This window comes from Amblyomma maculatum, chromosome 3 (genome assembly GCF_055883805.1).
Source record: "Amblyomma maculatum isolate TAMU_Amacu chromosome 3, ASM5588380v1, whole genome shotgun sequence".
NCBI classification, from domain to species: Eukaryota; Metazoa; Arthropoda; class Arachnida; order Ixodida; family Ixodidae; genus Amblyomma; species Amblyomma maculatum.
The window spans coordinates 57,527,941-57,545,877 of record NC_139346.1 but is presented as its reverse complement, the minus strand read 5'-3'; the positions used below and the strand labels follow the sequence as shown (position 1 = coordinate 57,545,877).

General features: G+C 46.4%; 1 protein-coding gene across 4 annotated transcripts in view; it reads left to right on the top strand.

The window, feature by feature from the left end:
* The window catches only part of LOC146194817 (monocarboxylate transporter 12-like), a 60,116-nt gene that overhangs the window by 29,930 nt on the left and 12,249 nt on the right, over positions 1-17,937 (top strand). For 2 of the 4 annotated variants that reach the window (XM_084597568.1, XM_084597569.1), the window contains exons 3-5: positions 562-775; positions 11,306-11,449; positions 12,792-13,110. In XM_084597568.1, coding sequence (XP_084453694.1) covers positions 562-775; positions 11,306-11,449; positions 12,792-13,110 — 677 coding nt within the window. Of the gene's footprint in view, positions 1-519; positions 776-11,305; positions 11,450-12,791; positions 13,111-17,937 lie in introns of all 4 variants that reach the window. The other 2 variants (XM_084597570.1, XM_084597571.1) reach the window with 1 other exon arrangement.

Sequence of the window (17,937 nt, the reverse complement as noted above, 5' to 3'; positions counted from 1 at the left end):
TCTTGCGTCCATTAGCTGCGCACTGGGCATTTGCGTATGCGAGATGGTGACAACATATGAGACCACGTTGATACGTGATTGAGATAGACATAAAGCCATGCAAATCTTGAAGCAAGCCTTGAAGCAACTTGAAGCAAGGTTGATGGGACCGGCAGCGTCAGACAGCTGGTATTTCTAAGAATGACGCGTAGAGAAGTGGAATTGTCCTGTTGTTTCTCTTTGGGTATTAGTTTTCTTCTTCGTTCACCAGAATTCTGCCTTACAGTATTAGTTATCTTATTACTACAAATTATCTAGGGAGAGGTAATTTTATCTTCGAAAACGGACTCGTCAGGATCTGTGTTCTGACTACACTAATGCCACGACCGCTCGATGGAAGCGCACTAGTGCGCTTCCATCGACCGGTCGTGCTACTGCTTCGAATGACATAACTAGCCATTAGCTTTTTCAATAGTCCTTAAAAAGCCGGATCGTTGGACGTTCTGCTTTCTTATGAGCATACTTTATTGTTATTCCCAGCTCGCTTAAGATCGAACTGGCCTCATTCCGCCACTCCGTCAGAATCCCCGCGATATGGGTGATGGTGACCGGGAGAGAAATGGACCGGATCGCTGCTGGAGCGTGCCAATTACGATGGCCTGTGCCACTTTCCTGCTGTGCATGCCGTTCTCCAGCTTCGGCCTCTTCTACGTGCTGTTCGTGGAAAAGTTCGCTGTGACACGCGAAGAAGCATCCTGGCCTCAGAGCGCCTGCTCCATGGTCACTCACGTGGCAGGTGAGACTGGTATCAATGTATCTGCTTGGATGATAGTTATCGCGATATGTTCCTGCACAGGCTAGGTTTTCTTTAAAAAAGAAATGTGAGACGAATGAAATAATTTTTTGAGCGTCCTTGTCGTGTTTTGATTGTTCTGTTCACAGACATTTGCACTACTCTGCACGCATAGGCATGTAATAGATGTCTTTGTCTAGCTGTTGGTAACATGTTCCCTGAATGCTTCTGGGGTGGGGAAAAGGGTGCTAAAATGATACGAAACGCGCCTGTGCGTCGGCGGGCCTGGCCATATAAGTAGCCGAAAAGAAGTATTCAGGACTGATGTCATCATCATCAGCCTGATTATACCCACTGCAGGGCGAAGGCCTCTCCCACATTTCTCCACTTAACCCGGTTCTGTGCTAGCCGCATCCACTTGACCCCTGCGAACTTCTTAATCTCATCCGCCCACCTAACTTTCTGCCGCCCCCTGCTACGCTTTCCTTCCCTTGTAATCCAGTTTGTTACCCTCAGCGACCATCGGTTATCCTCTCTTCGCACCACATGTCCTGCCCATGTCCATTTTTTCTTCTTAATGTAAAGAAATGATGTAAAGTAACTTTATTGCTTTCCAGATATTGGGACAACTTGTACTGCCATGCAGATGGATTCGATACCGAAAATGAGTGAATTTCAGTCAAGATGCGGCCGTTGCAATTAACGTTAAGCTTCCCATACTATTTTCATGAAGTCACTTTGCAAAGACATCTCTCATACCTTCAGAATTAAAACTGACTACTATAACCACCAGGAACATGATGATATGGGTGCAGGGAAGAGTTTAACATGAGTACCTGTATATCGGGCCTGTGCGGTGGATCATTTGACAGGAATTTAGGTCAAAGCTTTACTAGTCTTGTCGAGCCAAGGCCATCAGCTGATCTAAGCTGCGGCGCGAGAAGCCAGCGCCGTGCTTCTTCGCACGTGTGGCAGACAGACCCGGCGGCGCTCGCTTCTACTTCTGCTGCTTCGCTTCTTCTTCAACGTGGTGCTTCTGTGTTTTCACATACCTGGCAAACTTTATGCGTACCGGTCTTTATCTCTTCAAATGCGTAATGTGGTCCCCCCAGTAAAATGCAATCGACACAATCGTGTCGGCTTGACCCAGCTGTGATATCCTTGAGGTTCACGTAGAGCCATGAAGGAGGTCAATCTATGCAAAGTAAATCTGGCCATACTTAATCGAGCTTCTGCTCTGTAAATTAGGTTATCTATATGAGTCTAGCCTGGCTTAGCAACAGAGCATAACAAGGCTTTCACCTGCACAACCACTTTACCTGAGCTAAACCGCACCCATTTTTAATTGTTTCGCACTGGGCCTGCAATCCGAGAGTGCGCGTGGGAGCGAAATTGTCGGTGCTTCCAAGAAATGCAAGTGCTTGTACACATTTTTCTTTATGGGCATAGTCATAGTATCTCAGTGAGGCCCTTCATGTTTGGTCAAGTACATTAAATCTGGGCTGACTAATTCTGTACCAATAATTCTGCTGCTGGTGATGTCAAAATTCAATATGTCACACCACTGCAGGGTCTGCGCCTTTTATTAGATTCTCATTTTGTACGACAAATATACAGTAATTACCGTGCTTAATTGAAAGCCTGTTTAAAGCGGGATTGTTTTCGCAGAGAAATATTACGTGACCACGTAATTCGGTTTATTCAAACTCCGTCAAGCCCGGTGTCATTACATGGCTACATTTACCATGTTACGTGTTTTTGAACTCTAACTCTCGGTTCAAGGTGGATGGGGGTCGTTTCTTTATATGGTACGGGTTGACATGAATTAATGGGAGTGGCGCAACTAAGGTTCTTCTACCCTAGTTTAAATAGCATAAGGATTTCCATATAGCAATATACACAATGTTGCATTACGTAATATTATAACAAGGTTTTTTATTAGGCATAATTTTTTACTAATTGTATGCAACTGATTTGCTTCACTAAGTGCATTTGTGTCAAGGAACAGAGAATTTAAAGAACTGAAGAGTGCATATATTTATTAATTCTTAATAATTGACTTTCATGGCACCTGCCATACGAGGGCTGACACCTGTGGTACTATCGCCTAGACTCAGAATTCTGTAATTTCGAATAAACAAGGGTAAAGTCAATAGCAAACATATAAACCTTGGGCAGCTTCGGTATACATCTTGGGCAGCTTATTTGCGTCGTAGAGGGGAGGAATATGTTTACAGGGTACTATTATATATTCTAAATTATACTATGCATATAATTGTGGGCAGTGCACCCTGCCAGGGCTACGCAGTGGTTAGGGTGCTCGATTACTCTCCCCAATATTGCGGGATCAAATCACGTACTCGGTGGCCGCTTTTTACTGGAGACGAAAAGCAAGGTGCCCGGGTTCTGTGCGATGTGAGTGCATGCTAGAACTTCCCACGTAGTCAAAATTTCCGCACTGTTCCGATACGGCCTCTTATAACCATAGTCACTTTGGGATGGTAAACCCCACAAACCAAACCAAACCCTTTGTGGTCAGTGTGACCGTACGAGCTCACGTTTGCAGACAGACGACTCTCAGCAGGACGCGGTATGATATCCCATTTAGCACAAACTGAGTCACGAATTGTGGTCAACACAAGGTTCTATGTGGGCAATGCGAGTGAGCCCGTGTGGGATCAATGCTGGTTCCTCAACGGAGGCCGGCGTAGGTCAGCCTACAAAGACCCCTATGAATCTCACTTCGGACTGTTGGAGGAAGCCCAATCGGGGCTGACCACATTAACCCTTTCATAATGCTAAATGTGCACATCCCAAATTTGGACAGATTTTTGCAGTCGCTTTGCCTTTGAATTTAGTTGTCCTCTGCTATAATGGCATGGAAACAATCCGTGTTCAACAGGTTAAAGCCCAGTTCGTGCTTGCTTAAACTATTTCCGTAGGGGGGGGGGGGGGTATAGATAATTGATGGCCAGCCCCAATCCCACGTACGTGGCTCACCTTTATTCATTATTTACTACTTGACTGTCTTTTCTAAGCGAACCTCATTGAATTTTACAGCCAGTGTCATGTAAGCAATACAGCCTCAATGAATTCGTGTTAAACGTTTCTGTCAGTCAATTTCCTCGTTCTGAACGATAATAATGTACACAGAGCTGCAGCCTGTCTAGAACTGCCTCATAAAGGGTACAGTTACGGGTGTTTATGGTCCAGATAATTGTGCGCTATTTACGTGCAAGCAAGAAGACAAGCCATGAAGTTTTTCTAATCGAAAAAAAAAAACGCTTCTCATTATTCCACAATTTATTCATAATATTTGTAAATAAAGCATGGGCAGAGCGCATGCACACTAGCATGCAAGCACTCGCGTATGCTCTGCCCATCTACGGCCAATTTAGGACTGACAGCCGCATTTAATCGACAGCTTCATATAACGTAGCACTATGTTTTTGTGAAGAAACACCGCCCTTAGTTTGCGCCGACCCTCGTTCTTAAATATTCTGATGTAAGCAACACACGTACGTGCGAGTTTTCCTCATCCCGAAGATCGGTATGGGAGCTGCACTGTTTTTTGTAGGCAGTCTCAACTGGTCTGAATTCCACTTCTTCCCTTTCAAACCTATGTTGATGTTACACCTGGATTAAGATCCTCTAAAAGGGACCGATATGTGACGGCCCATATGAGACCTAAATTGGTTAGTGCAGGCGACATAACATGTGCTTCAGGAGGCTTAGCCATTAGATGTCTAATTCACGGAAGATTGTACCTGCTTTTAAGGGACCAATTGGGGCTGCATGAGCGCCCATTCGTTTTTTCGTTGCCCTCAGCGATTCATGTTAGGAACATAGCGATTTATTTAAATTTATTGCAGCTGTGCCCCATCAGGGACCGATGTAGATAATAGAATGGTTGCCCCAGAGCATTTGCTTAGATTGGACGCTCTGGGACCTCACATCCGCTAGTGCCTGGTTAGTCAGCTATGATGCATTATAATATCGCATTATACGGGGATGAGGTACGGTGGGGTGTTTAAAATAATGTGCGTCTTTGAAATGCGAATTTTAATGTTTAGAGCTTTTCTGCGGGCTGCGATATTCTTCGTATTAGTTTGAAAATCGTGGGATTGTTATAGGGCACCCATATTCGCATCACATCTCAGCCGAAGTCCGAACGCCGCGGCTTCGATACTGCCTTGCGATACTGACCTGTGTGGACAGATTCGATACCGACTAGAGCGAAAGGGCTACAGCAAAACAAAAGATTATTGTATTTGCTGATATAGAAGGGGTCGCAAAAGCTATCAATGATCCAATAATCACAATGTCTGTGGTTCAGACTGCTTCATGAAATGTTGAAATAGCTGGAGAGAGAGTTCTCGCATGTTTTTGATGACCAGCAATACATCCCTTAGTTTACACCGTAATAACCACTGTTATATTACCTGTTGTTTTGACTTGGCGTTTTAACAATATTGTGTGGTATGTGCAGATATTTTAAAGCGGTTTCTCACTAACGCTGGATCGGCCAAGGTTGGGGGCACCCTGAAATGCCTGCAGTGCTGCTTCTAACACTGGCGTCTACAACTAAAACAAGCTTTTTTCGTCACGAAATATGTTTCTACCTCTAGATCACTTCTCAAAATTCTATCTCTCAGCGGTAGCCATTGCCAGTAGATAACTCTGAAACTTGTCTTATAGTTAGCGTTGTGCAACACATGCTACATACTCTAGCATATGTGGCTAGTCAAGTCTCGTATTCTTAAGGACAAATTCTGTATAAGTAGGCTTTGCACAGCTAATATTCGGTTTGTGGGAAATATGCCTGCGCACAGAAACCTCTTCGCCTTTGAAAAAAGTCAGATCACAATACCGTTTAACCAGCTTTATCGGACAAGAGACGTTCGTGCTGTTTGAGTTCAGAATATAATGACATTTGTCTTGAAGTTGGATGCATAGAAAAGAGGACATTCTTTAGCAAACAATTAGTTCAAGGGACAAATTCGATCTTTTAAACGTATGATATATATATTGAAGCAGGGAAACCCATTCCAACAGCTGTTTATTGCACATTGTGACCACAAAAAGAGCTCTATATCTAGCCTAGTATGGCGAGGGCGTTCACCTGCGGATAAAAAAAGGATACAACACATGAAAAGGCCCATCTGCTTCTCCAGCTGGTTTCTCCTCTGTCTGTTTCAATTTCCGCTGAACAGTGAAAAGCATACAGCTTGGCAGTCTAATGTCAAATGGCATTCGCTTGCGTAGAATTGCCATAGAATATTTCATGTGAACAATAACCTCATCGGAAGGCCAGCAAATAAATTCAACGTTACGCTGGTAGAACGAACTTAGCTATGAAATAATATTGACATAACAGGTTGAATATGAAAAAACTTGAGAACATGCTTGCTTCAGAAATTTTTATTTTCATCTCTTCCAATATATATCTGTTGAAAGGAAGCAGTCATAACGCCTAAATGACTTCACTGTTAATGATCGGTCTGCTAAACACTGCTAAGCGTTGACTTAGCGAGCGCTGGGCAGATGTCTTCAAAGTGCCTTTCAGTCATCGCAGAAGTTTACTCGGGACAGGGAGCTTTATTTGCTTCTAACATGACACAATACGAATTAAAATCTATTGTCAGGATCCCGTTTCCAGTGGACACATGTGAGGTCAAAGGGGGAGGGGCAAGCAGACAGTTATAAAAAGGCTATGAAAAACATTGCAGTCAGTGCAGATTAAAGTGCTACGTGTGTCGAGGTACCATATTGTAACCCGCGCTCACGATGTCAGTTCTGGAGGGGAAAGAAGACGAAGATCGTGCGAAGTGCGCGTGGTTTTGAGCCGCCGCTGTTTTACCTGGTCAAGCGCCTGCTCTCTGCCTCTTGTGCCTCAGCGCCCCAACCTCATCATTTGACCCTGTTCTTCTGAACTGCCATCCGGGTAGCAAAAGAACCCGTGACATTCTGGTGGATACGCGGGATAAATGCAGCACAGCCCCTCAACACCCGCTACTCTGAGACCGCGCCCAAGTCTCAGCCGCCGCCCCTTCGACGTGGAGGCCGGGATACGTGCCAGCCGGCGATTTCAAGGGCTTGCTCCTGAATTTGGTCTGTTGCCGAACTCCGGCTCTCTACGACTTACAATGGCCCGGAGTACCACGACCCAATGTCAACAGACGGACTCGTTTCTCGCACCGTCCGTGGTATATTTACCGATTCCTCCTCGTACGGCTGCCACGTTCCATGGCCATGCCTCCGAAGATGTCGAGGATTGGCTGGAACAGTACGAACGTGTGGCCCGCCACAATGACTTGAATGCCGAAAACTTTCTTCAGAATTTGTATTTCTGCCTGGACAATACTGCTCGACACTGGTTCGAAAACCACGAGGCCTCCTTTACATCCTGGGACACCTGTAAGGAAGAGCTGCGACGGACGTTCGCCAATCAGTATCGACGACAGCGAGCAGCCCTTCCGCAAACAAGAGTGCAACGACCCGACGAAAGAGTGACAAATTTTGTGTTCAAGACGTCTTCCGATTCAGCTTCCGGGCCGACCCCCGTGCCACCTACAAAAAAAGGTGCGTGCACTCATGCGGGGCGTCAAGAATGATATTTTCGGCATGCTTATTCGGGATCCGCCGACTACAGTGGCGCAAAATGTAAATGAGGCAAAGAACATCGAGCGAGGCTTGGTTACGCGAGCGGACCATTATCGTCGCCTTGCTAGAGGTTCCAGCGTTTCCAACCTTTCACCTGCTCGCTTTCCTGTTGGTTCCCTCGACACCGAAAACCTGCGCGAAATCATCCGCGAAGTTATACGAGAGGAAATACGGCTGCTGCTTCCACCTGCTGATGGTAAGGCATCCTGCGCCCTCACGGATGCTGTCCGCGAAGAAGTACAATGTGCCCTTTATCCACAGTGCTCTATTGCTTATTAATCTACTCAGCCCGTTGAGACGTACGCGTCCGTTGCTAGTCGCCCGCCGCCGCAGCAGCCTCCACCGCCGCCTGTTCGCCGTCAGTACTTGCCTACACAACTCCGTATCCCTGCGTACGATCTTCGTCCGCAGCAGCAATGGATGAACAAGGCCGACGCGTGGAGGACAACCGACGAACGCGCGCTATGCTTCCTCTGCGGAGAAGCAGGCCCACGTCTACCATCGCTGCCCTTACCGCAAGCTTGGTCTTCGCGGTTTCCAGCGGAATGCTCCCCGCCCGGATTTCGGCCAACAATCGCGTGACATCGCGGATTATCTGCGCCGTTCACCACTACCCGACAGGTCTTCACGTCGCGACCTTCGCTCGCCACCGTTCCGCTTTTACGGTTCTCCCCTTCGCCGCAATCGACGCGAAAGCCTGTCCCCTCGTCGGGAGAACTAAGCCCGGTGACGTTTGGAGGTGATGTTGCAGAATCCTTTCCTGTTAAAGAGCCTCCACGTTTCTCGCCCCGCTCCCCCACGCGAACCGACGATCAACCCGACGACCTTCCGCCGAACTTCCTGCCAAGCTTTCCGACGAGCTTTCTGACGAACTCCCCGACGGAGCTTCCCACGACCGTCACGCGGCACAGTGTACAATAACCTTGATGCTGTGATCGGCGGACACGACGTGACGGCACTCGTCACACCGGTGCAGACTATTCTGTTATGAGTGGAGAGCTATGCCGCCGACTTCGCAAGGTAACGACGCAGTGGGATGGCCCCGATATCAGAACCGCTGAAGGCCACCTCGTGAGACCAATCGGCAGATGCACTGCTCGTATTGAGACTAACGGTCTCAGGTGCCCGGTTACCTTTGTTGTACTATCAAAATGTTCCAGAGACATTATTCTCGGCATGGATTTTTTTAGTGATCGCAGTGCTGTGATCGACTTTACCGACCGCCGTCTTACGCTTCGTCAACCTCGATATACCTCGGCGCAAGCAATGCCCCAAGTTTGCACGGCACCCGTCTTGGCGGAGCACGTGCCCTTACCGCCCCAGTCTAGCCTATTTCTCCCTGTCACGTTTGACCACGTTGCTTCTGGTGAAGTTCTGCTGGAATGAAGTGCTCAGCTAGTTCTTGAACGGGGTCTTGGCGTTGCTCGAGGTCTCGCGCAGCTGTGTACTGGCTGCGTACACGTCCTTGTCACCAACTTTTGTGGCACTCCACAGCGCCTTACGAAAGGCAGGGCACTTAGTACCATCGAGAGCATTACCACCCCTATTCAAGTTGTTGCCCTGTCCGAAGGTGCTTTCTCTTCCTTCTCTTCGCAGCAGAACGATTCACATTTGGGTGTAAGCATTGCACCTAATCTCTCTGTGAGCGAGAGAGCCAAAGTGATAGCGCTGCTTGCAGAATTCCAAAACTGCTCTTCTACGTCATCCGGAGTTCGCCAGGCGACCATTGCCAAACACAAAATAATTACCGATGACGCTGCTCACCCTGTTCGTGAGTCGCCTTACCGAGTTTCTTTCAAAGAACGTGAAGTTATTCAGAACCAAGTTCAAGAAATGCTGGCCGACAATATATGTTCCAACCCTAGTACAGCCCATGGCCAGCTCCAGTGGTACCAATAAAAAAAAAAAGAATGGCACTCTTTGATTCTATGTTGACTATCGCCGCCTGGACAACTTCACCAAGAAAGATGTTTATCAAAAGTGGTTACTGGCAAATCGAAGTGGATGAGCGTGCCCGACAGAAGACTGCTTTTATCACACCAGATGGTCTATATGAGTTTAAAGTGATGCCGTTCGGCCTCTGTACCGCCCCAGCAACCTTTCAGCGCGTTATGGGCACCGTCTTGGCAGGACTGAAATAGCAACCTCGCCCAGTCTACCTTGACGATGTAATCTTCTCAAGCATGTTCTCCGATCATCTTCGCTGAAAGCAGTACTACCAGCTATAAGAACCGCAGGCCTCACTCTGAAGCTAAAAAAGTGCAAGCTTGCTTTCGATGAACTAAAATTTATTGGCCACGTCGTCAATAGCGCGGGTGTTCGTCCAGATTCCGATAAAACAGCCGCCGTCACCTCCTTTCCTACACCATCGGACAAGAACGCCGTACGGTAGTTTCTGAGCCTTTGTGCTTACTATAGGCGCTTTGTTCCAAATTTTTCTCATGTCGCTGCACCACTTACTCATCTCACGAAGGAGAACTTCGCCTTCCAGTGGTCGGTTGAACCGCAGCGTGCATTCGACCGCCTTAAATAAAGCTTACAGACTCGGGCGCTTTGACCAGGACGCCGAGACTGAAGTTCGTACAGACGCCAGCAACAAGGGCCTCGAAGCCGTGCTCATTCAAAAACAGAACGGGATTGAGCGTGTAATCGCGTACGCAAGTTCAACATTATCGAAGGGAGATAGCAGGCGCTTGACGAGGCAAAGCAGCGGCGGCTTAGAACCACCTGCACTTCGCACGATCTTCGTCTTCTTCCCCCTCCAGAACTGGCACGGTTAGCGCGGGTTACACGTTTCAGTTACGCTGGAGTGCGCATCGGGACGATTCGCCTTTCAGGGGCAGTAGTAGTGTAACCCGCGCTAACCGTGTCAGTTCTGAAGGTGGAAGAAGACGACGATCGTGCGGAGTGCGCTTGGTTCTGAGTCGCCGCTGCTTTGCCTCGTCAAGCGCCTGCTCTCTGCCTCCTGTGCCTCAGCGCCCCAAACCATCCTTTGACCCTGTCCTTCTGGACTGCCGCCTGCGTAGCGACGGAACCCGAGCCCATACTTCGTGAACATCTGAACGACAAAGAAGGAAAATTACACTTCTCATGAAAACGAAACCGTGTCGAAGTGCATTTTCATTCCATGTACAAAAAATGACGTAATATAAGGATTATAGTGCAACCCAAAGAACAATTTCCTCTTCACCAAATGTACAACAAAACAGACAAATCAACAGAGGAAATTACAGACCAGAGAAGAAGAGCGAGAAGAAATACCGCAAATTTTAAAAACAAGGTATGTTTGCCCATGATTGTCTAGAATAATGCAGATGAAGAAATTTAACATGGAGTAATGCTGATTAGAAACAAAAGCTACCTCGGAATCTGCAAATATAATTACAATTCCACGCGGTAGATAAGGTTTATGTTATTATTTCGGCTAATAAATATTGTGTGAAGACACTGCAGTTTTGTGTCTTTATTATATCGTAATTAGAGTAACGTAATTCCAGAGCTGCTAGCTTCCTTATTTCGACATTTTGTTTTCATTGTTGTCTGATAAAATGGAGCGAGCACACAATTTTAAAGCTAGGATCTGGGATAACATTGTTTATCAAAAAATTCACCTAGCAGGTCTGTCGCAACCGGCACTTAGAAACAAGTTCACTACTCTTTTTTGCAATTAACTTGATTATGTTAGGTTTTAAGCAGTTGTAGCGATCAGCACTAAGCAACAATACCTTAGTGCCGAAGAAAAATTGCAATGGTGATGCAATAAACTGGTATGAAATGTTTACGTCTGTGGGTTCCGGATAGTGTCCAATGGAATAAAATTGGCTTCGCGAAACCATCGAGCTCAGAAGTGCCTATTTTTATATATTCCAGGATTGATTGTATTCACGCTTCAACGCCATATAAGCACGTACCACATCGTTCTAATCAGCTGCATCGTTAACACAGTGGCGCTGATCACGTCTGCCTTCGCACCGACCATTGTATGGATGACCCTGACATTCGGTATTGTTCATGGTGAGTCACCGTTCAGCTGCTTTGGGTTTAGTTATGAGAACTTCATTTTCAGGTCGAGGTACCATCGTATTGCTGCAGACCTATGCAATCTTTATTTCTGCTGCCAACAACAGCTGTCGCAGCCTTTTATTTTGCTTGTAACGCCTGGAATAACTATGCATCCTTTGCTCATGCACAGGGTTGCTGAAACTGGCTTTATCAATTATTCTCGGCTAGTTATAAACAATAAGTGTATGTTTTGTGGCTTACTTTAGATGTCTCTCCCTCGATTTGAAATTCAGAGCTGGTGAGTGCAACTCCCAATAGACGTTCGACTCCTAACGAGCACATTGGCTACTTGCAATCTCTGTGGCCAAATCGCTCATTTCTTTTGAGTGCTATACTGAGTTAGATAAGAAGCTTATTTCAATGCAACCCAAGTGTCTTCATTTATTGCCTCCAGCGTTTTAACAGGTCGCCATAATATTCTTGAAACGTTCTTACATTTTTGAAACTATCAATTATGAACTCTTTAGTTTGTTACTCACTTGCACATGCCTTACTCACACCTCTTCCGCTATTCACACCTATTGCGCTATTCAGTGACTCTATTGTGCTACGCGGTATGAATTTACATAGACCTATGACCCTAATGGGGCGTTCAACTGAAAGCTTTGTATAGTTTATTAACTTAGACGATTCCCACATCAGATACTTATTTACCCGGTTAACGCAGCTGGTAGTTATATCTAAGCTACTGCAGTGCTACTTCGAGGACAAAACGCTGTCAAAATTTTGTCACTCAGCTTTAATATTGCTTTACTGCATCTACCTAAGCGGGTATTATGGCGTTTCTGTTGTGTTAGAGGATAGACCTTTCAACGTAGGTGAATTGCTTCTCCTCTCGCCTGGTGGCACCCCTTCTTGCTATGGCGGGTATGAAACAAGTCTGCTCGAAGCCTAGCAATGTTGTGCAACGTATGTTTGCCTACGTCTTTAGTTCTGGCGAGAAAAGTTGCGGCCTAAATTAACCGTTCTCTCTTTAAGTTATTTCTTGTTTGCTTGCGGGCTATTACATCGCGCTCCAGGTTACGTAAATTTTTGAGATACCTGTTTTAACTCTGTATACCGAAACCTTTAGTAGTTCAGCCTTTTTACATACAATTAAACCATATACTTCTTCCCGTGCTAAAGGTTGTGTTCAATGGCTGTTGAGTGTGTGTCGAAAGCTATTACTGGGGATGAGCTGTAGCAACTGCAGTAGCAATTTTTGTGAAAATAAAAAGAGACATTAAGCACATATTGCCCTCAACACTCGTCAGTAAAAGTGAAAACAATGGTGTTAACTTTCATATACTTGCAGGTTTCGGGCACGGCCTGTTCTTGACTTCGGGTGCAATATATGTCTTGCTTTTCTTCGACAAGTACCGTTCGACCGCAACTTCGCTCATGTTCGGCGCTTGGGGAGTAAGCGCCGTCATCAGCCAGTACGTGCTCTCCCGCCTTGTTGATAGGTACGCACCAGATGGAGCAATGCTCATCTTCGGCGGTGTGCTCATGAATTCGGTTCCGGTCGTTATGCTGGCCAAGAATCCCTACACCATCGGGGTTCTAACGAGAAAAATCAAGCCATCTCACAATGGATGCGGCGCTACTACAAGTGACGCTACAGTAAAAAAAAGGTAAAGGAAAGCAGTGTTGCCAAATCCTAGCGACAATTTAGTCTTTGTAGGTCAAATGCTTCTAATGAAACCTCCGTTTTTTGCATCGCTATCTCTTGATATGCAGTCTCTCATAAGAGGCTTCTACCTTATTTACTTACAAATGAGCTCTGCTGATTCAAAGATCCATCACACATCTGAATAGAAGGTAGGGGGGGGGGGGGGGGGGGGCAGTGCAGATCTGCGTTAGGCGGCAGCAAAACTGGCGCTGTGCTTTTGTACAAAGAGTAGAAAAAACGGTGACTCAGGCTCTGATGAACTCTTTCTGCCCATTCTTCCCCTCATATTCGAGCACCACTTATTGCGACAATCAACTACCCTAATGGTTTGCGCTACTCAGTGAGTCGCTACTTGCATCTTTTAAGTCGTTTGTCAACCTCACCTAGAAATGCTGCAGTCATGTTGATTACCCCTGCGTGCTGCCGTTTGCATAAACCAACTATCTGGAAGTTCAACCGTGATGCCGCGTTCCCACCATAGCAATATTTCCCAGCTTTCATTAATAAACGGCTGGCGAGCCACAGTCGAGACGCATAAAGCGGTGCATGTAAAGCAAGGTAAACCTAATGAAACGAAGATAAAATTGCCTTTATTTCAGTTGTGTTTATAAGTAAATGTAAGTGGAGTGGTTAGATTGGAATGGAAAATTCAAATGAAGCAAGGAAAAAAAGCAAACCCCGGGACCCGAGTAAAGCAAGTTTTGTCAACACCCAGCAGGAATACATTCGAAATATACAGTTTTGGAAATGTGACAGAAATTCGTACTGCACCCCTCACGAAGTTCGCACATTACAAATATGGGTCCCTTTGGTGGCTTGACTCTTCTATTTGCTGAACTTTTCGTTTAGTCGTTTATAATTTATTAAACCTTCCAAATATTCGTTCTTACGTAAGTGGCCTGTAGAGCACTCTAACACATATTTTGCTTTGTTCATTGTATTGTGCATTTCTTTAATGTATGTCATATCGCGTCTTTATTATGGCAACCTTTCCTGCCTGGTTTTTAGATGCTACGGGTAGTACAAATATAATCGGCTTTCATTATTAAAGGTCCGTGTTGCGTTTGCCTTCCTTCCTCACAGAAAACGAGGCATCTCCAAGTTTGAAGAAAAATTTACACAGGTTCAACTTTGCTGAACCGAATGTGGAGCGAAAGCTTTGGCTGCGAGCAACAGAGCGTTCAATCAAAAACAACCAGCATTCCGTTTTGCCACAGCAAATTTGAAGGCCCCGCCTTCTAGAGAACGCGTACGCGAGGCTTGGTCTCCCTTAACACGTGACAAATTCGATCTGCATTAAAAGCACCAGTTTATCTCGGAAAAACGACAAAGCATTCAGAAAAGAGCAACATCGGTCGTCACTGCGCTGCAAACTCGCGATAATGCAATACCAATAATAAAACAGAGCGAGGTGAGGGCTTTAACGCGGCAAGACAAACACAATGCGACGCGAATACCGCGAGCTATACGGCCAAACTTTAACGACGCTACAATAAACGTTGCTTTTCGCGTAGCAGCAACTCACGCAAATACGCCTACGCCACCTCTGCATGCACCCTTTCCATGTTCGTCCGGACAGGCCTCCGTTCCAATTACGTCCGTGAACATCCCGCAGGCCAGTGGCCTCGAAGGCCGCGCAACTGGCCCTCGCCGGGCTCTCGCCGGGCAAAATCCTCGAGTCTTGCTTCGGACGCACTTATCTACGCTCGTTTCCTCGTTAATAATATGCGGCGCCCACAATTGCCAGCTCGCACATGCGCGCTCGCACTGCACGGGTAAGCACCAATACAAATAGAACAAATCCCGCACGAACTGAAACGAAAAATGGTGAAGTTCATCAGCGTTCTTGCATTCTATCCAGAAACCGCTTTTATGCTCAGCGCAATTGGTAAATAAATGACTATATATATGCAACCTATTCATATGTGTTACTGTGCATGAATTACAAGAGTTGTGGAATATGGGAGCTGTAGGATATATGGATTGTAGGACACAGTCGGCGTCCCTTGTGTCAGAGAAAAATGCTGGCCCCCCCTGAGTAAAATGTACGCAGGTAAATTACAACGGATAAATAAAACAAAACTTACCGTCTGCATCGAGAATTGAACAAGCGTTCCCCCTCATGCCAGCGCAGTAAATAAAGCATTATAAAACAGGAATGCGTGGTTACTGTGGCTATATTTGTCCTTTTACGGAGTCACTTTTATTGTTTCGCACTTTCGCAATTAGTATTCTTTTCCCAAGGGCTGTCGTAATTCGCCGATCGCTCTCTAAACGCGCTGACTCTTGTTTTCTGCTTATCACCGTAGACAGCCAATGCCCTCTAATATTAAATGCAACAGTTTTATTTAATGTACATCTTAGAATATCCTAAATTACAATAGGCTGGCTTTTCGTCATCATCTTGAAGCGTATGTGTTTCTTTTACATGCAGAGATATATGCTTTATTGCTGCATGGCATAACGAATCTCTTATCTCCCATGCTGCCTGCGGAGCAGCGGCGGCATGTTTTGGTTCCCACTAAGTGTTTGTATATGCATAACTACAAATAAGTATCGCAGCTGTCGATTTATAGTTAGGTGGCCGGTTAGGTTTTTCAATCATGCTCGAGCACGCGTGGAATGTTCCTGGAGAAAGGCTACTTTATTGCTTGCACGTCCGCGTTACAGGCTCCTCATCAGTCGAAGATAAGAGCCTGAAGCCTAAGATCAGAGGCGGTACAGCGATTGTTTCTTGTAATTAACGCATACTTCACGGGAGCCCAAGTAATTTTCAATTCATATGAATTTCACAAATGCTATGTTGTTTTAGCTTTTGATTAATTTAAATGAACATCAGACATGTATATAAAAATTCGCCTTTGCAGCCTTGCACAAAAATATCCTCAAAGTTTAGGAGCACATCTACCCCTATATCATGGTAATAAGTCCTGTATCGGAAATCACAGGACCTTATAATAAGACAAATACCCAAATGCTTGAGTGGGTGGGGCTGACACTGGAAGACGGTTTCGGCAATAAAGGCAAATGTGTCCAGCCAGCCAGAACGTGTGACAAATTGGTCGGTTATCTGTCTTGCGCCAGGAATTGTGTCATCTTGGAGCCGGTCGAAAATAGGTAGCTGGGGCTTGAACAGGCACTGACAGTAGAACCTAAGTTCGTGGCTGAGGTCGTGCAACCATTACGGCGTAAGTCAAAGGACCAGCGACAGGCTTTGGGATGACATCGTCATAGGTCATGGGAGTGGCGACAGGTCTTGAAACAGCGTCAATATGAGTCAAAGTAGCAGCAGCGACAACTGATTGCGCATGGAGAGGCGGAAGCACCTCAGAAACCTGCTCCTGGATAGCCTGTCTCAATGCCGGAGCCGAGTGGTGTGGCTGCTATTGAGGGCTAAGAAGCAGGAAAAGCTTCCACGGCACCTCTTCACGAAAAAATGCTTCAATTTACGGCAGTAATGATTGGGTTGTCGGCTGCAGGCTTCAGTCTGAATAGAAGTTCAACCTGTGCATGGGGCTGACGTGTCAACACCCTCTGCTTGTGCAGCTCCTCGAAGCTCCGGTAGAGTGTCAAGACTTCTGAAACGGAACGCAAGTCGCGCACTGACAACTGGAAGGCGTCATGGTCAATACCCTTCAAGATGTGTTTGATCTGTGCGGCCTCTGACATGTTGGCGTCCACACGTTTTCACGAGTCGAAGACGTCTTCGATATAGCTTGTAGCGCTTTCGCCAACCTGCTGCATCGTTCACGTAAGCGCTGCTCGGCGCGCAATTTCCTGAGAGCCGGACGACCAGACGTTTGCGAGCGTCGTTTTAAATGCAGCCCACGTACGGATATTGCTTTAATGATTACGGTGCCACACGTTTGCCGTGCCGGTTAGATAAAATATTGACACGGCGCATTCCTCATCTTCGCTTTGGGCTTTCGCGAGCGCTTGGCTTCTCGAGACAAAGAAGCCGAAGTTTTTGTGTTGAACCGCTGGCCTGAACTTGCTCGCTGCCGCTGTGTGACGTCTGCTAAGACCAGACCCCGTGACATCTGGTGGAGGTGCTGGGTGCGGGAGAACTAGAAGAGGCAACCTTTGAGGGAAAGGTTGCTAATCAGAAAAATGCTAAGGTCAACCCAATGGTCGCACCGTTTCACGACGACACGACATGTCCTATTCTGATCCGCTTCCTCGACGCACCTATTCTCCGATGACACGGAACCATATTGAATTAAAACGAAACGTCTTGAGTTAAAGTTTAGCGCGCCTACTTGATGATGGAAAACCAACTAGCTGTCGTTACAGCATTGCACACGAAACCAGCTTGTGTCCCTACGGAGCCATGACTGGACCCCACGACGTTCCTGCACAAGCACAGCTGTCCCCGCCGACCTGAACATTTCAGTGGACGCAACCGAGGTCACAGCGCTCGTTGATACCGGCGCTGATTTTTCTGTACTAAGTGGATCATTCGCGGCTAATCTGAAAAAGGTGACTACACTGTGGAAAGGCCTGCAATTTCGTACTGCCGGTGGCCACTTGATCACAACTACTGGTACATGAACGTGTCGAGTAACTGTGCAAGAAGCAACGTATCTATTTACATTCGTCGTATTTGCTCAGTGTTTCCAAGAAGTAATACTTGGCATAGATGTTTTAACAGAAAATGTAGAATTTACTGACAAAGACAGACACGCCTTTCACAAGGCTCAAGGAAATGTACTGCTGGCCTCTTCTTAATTCACACTTTTCACAGTATATCCAAACGTGTCGCCGCTGTCAGCGTCGTAAGGTGCCGCCG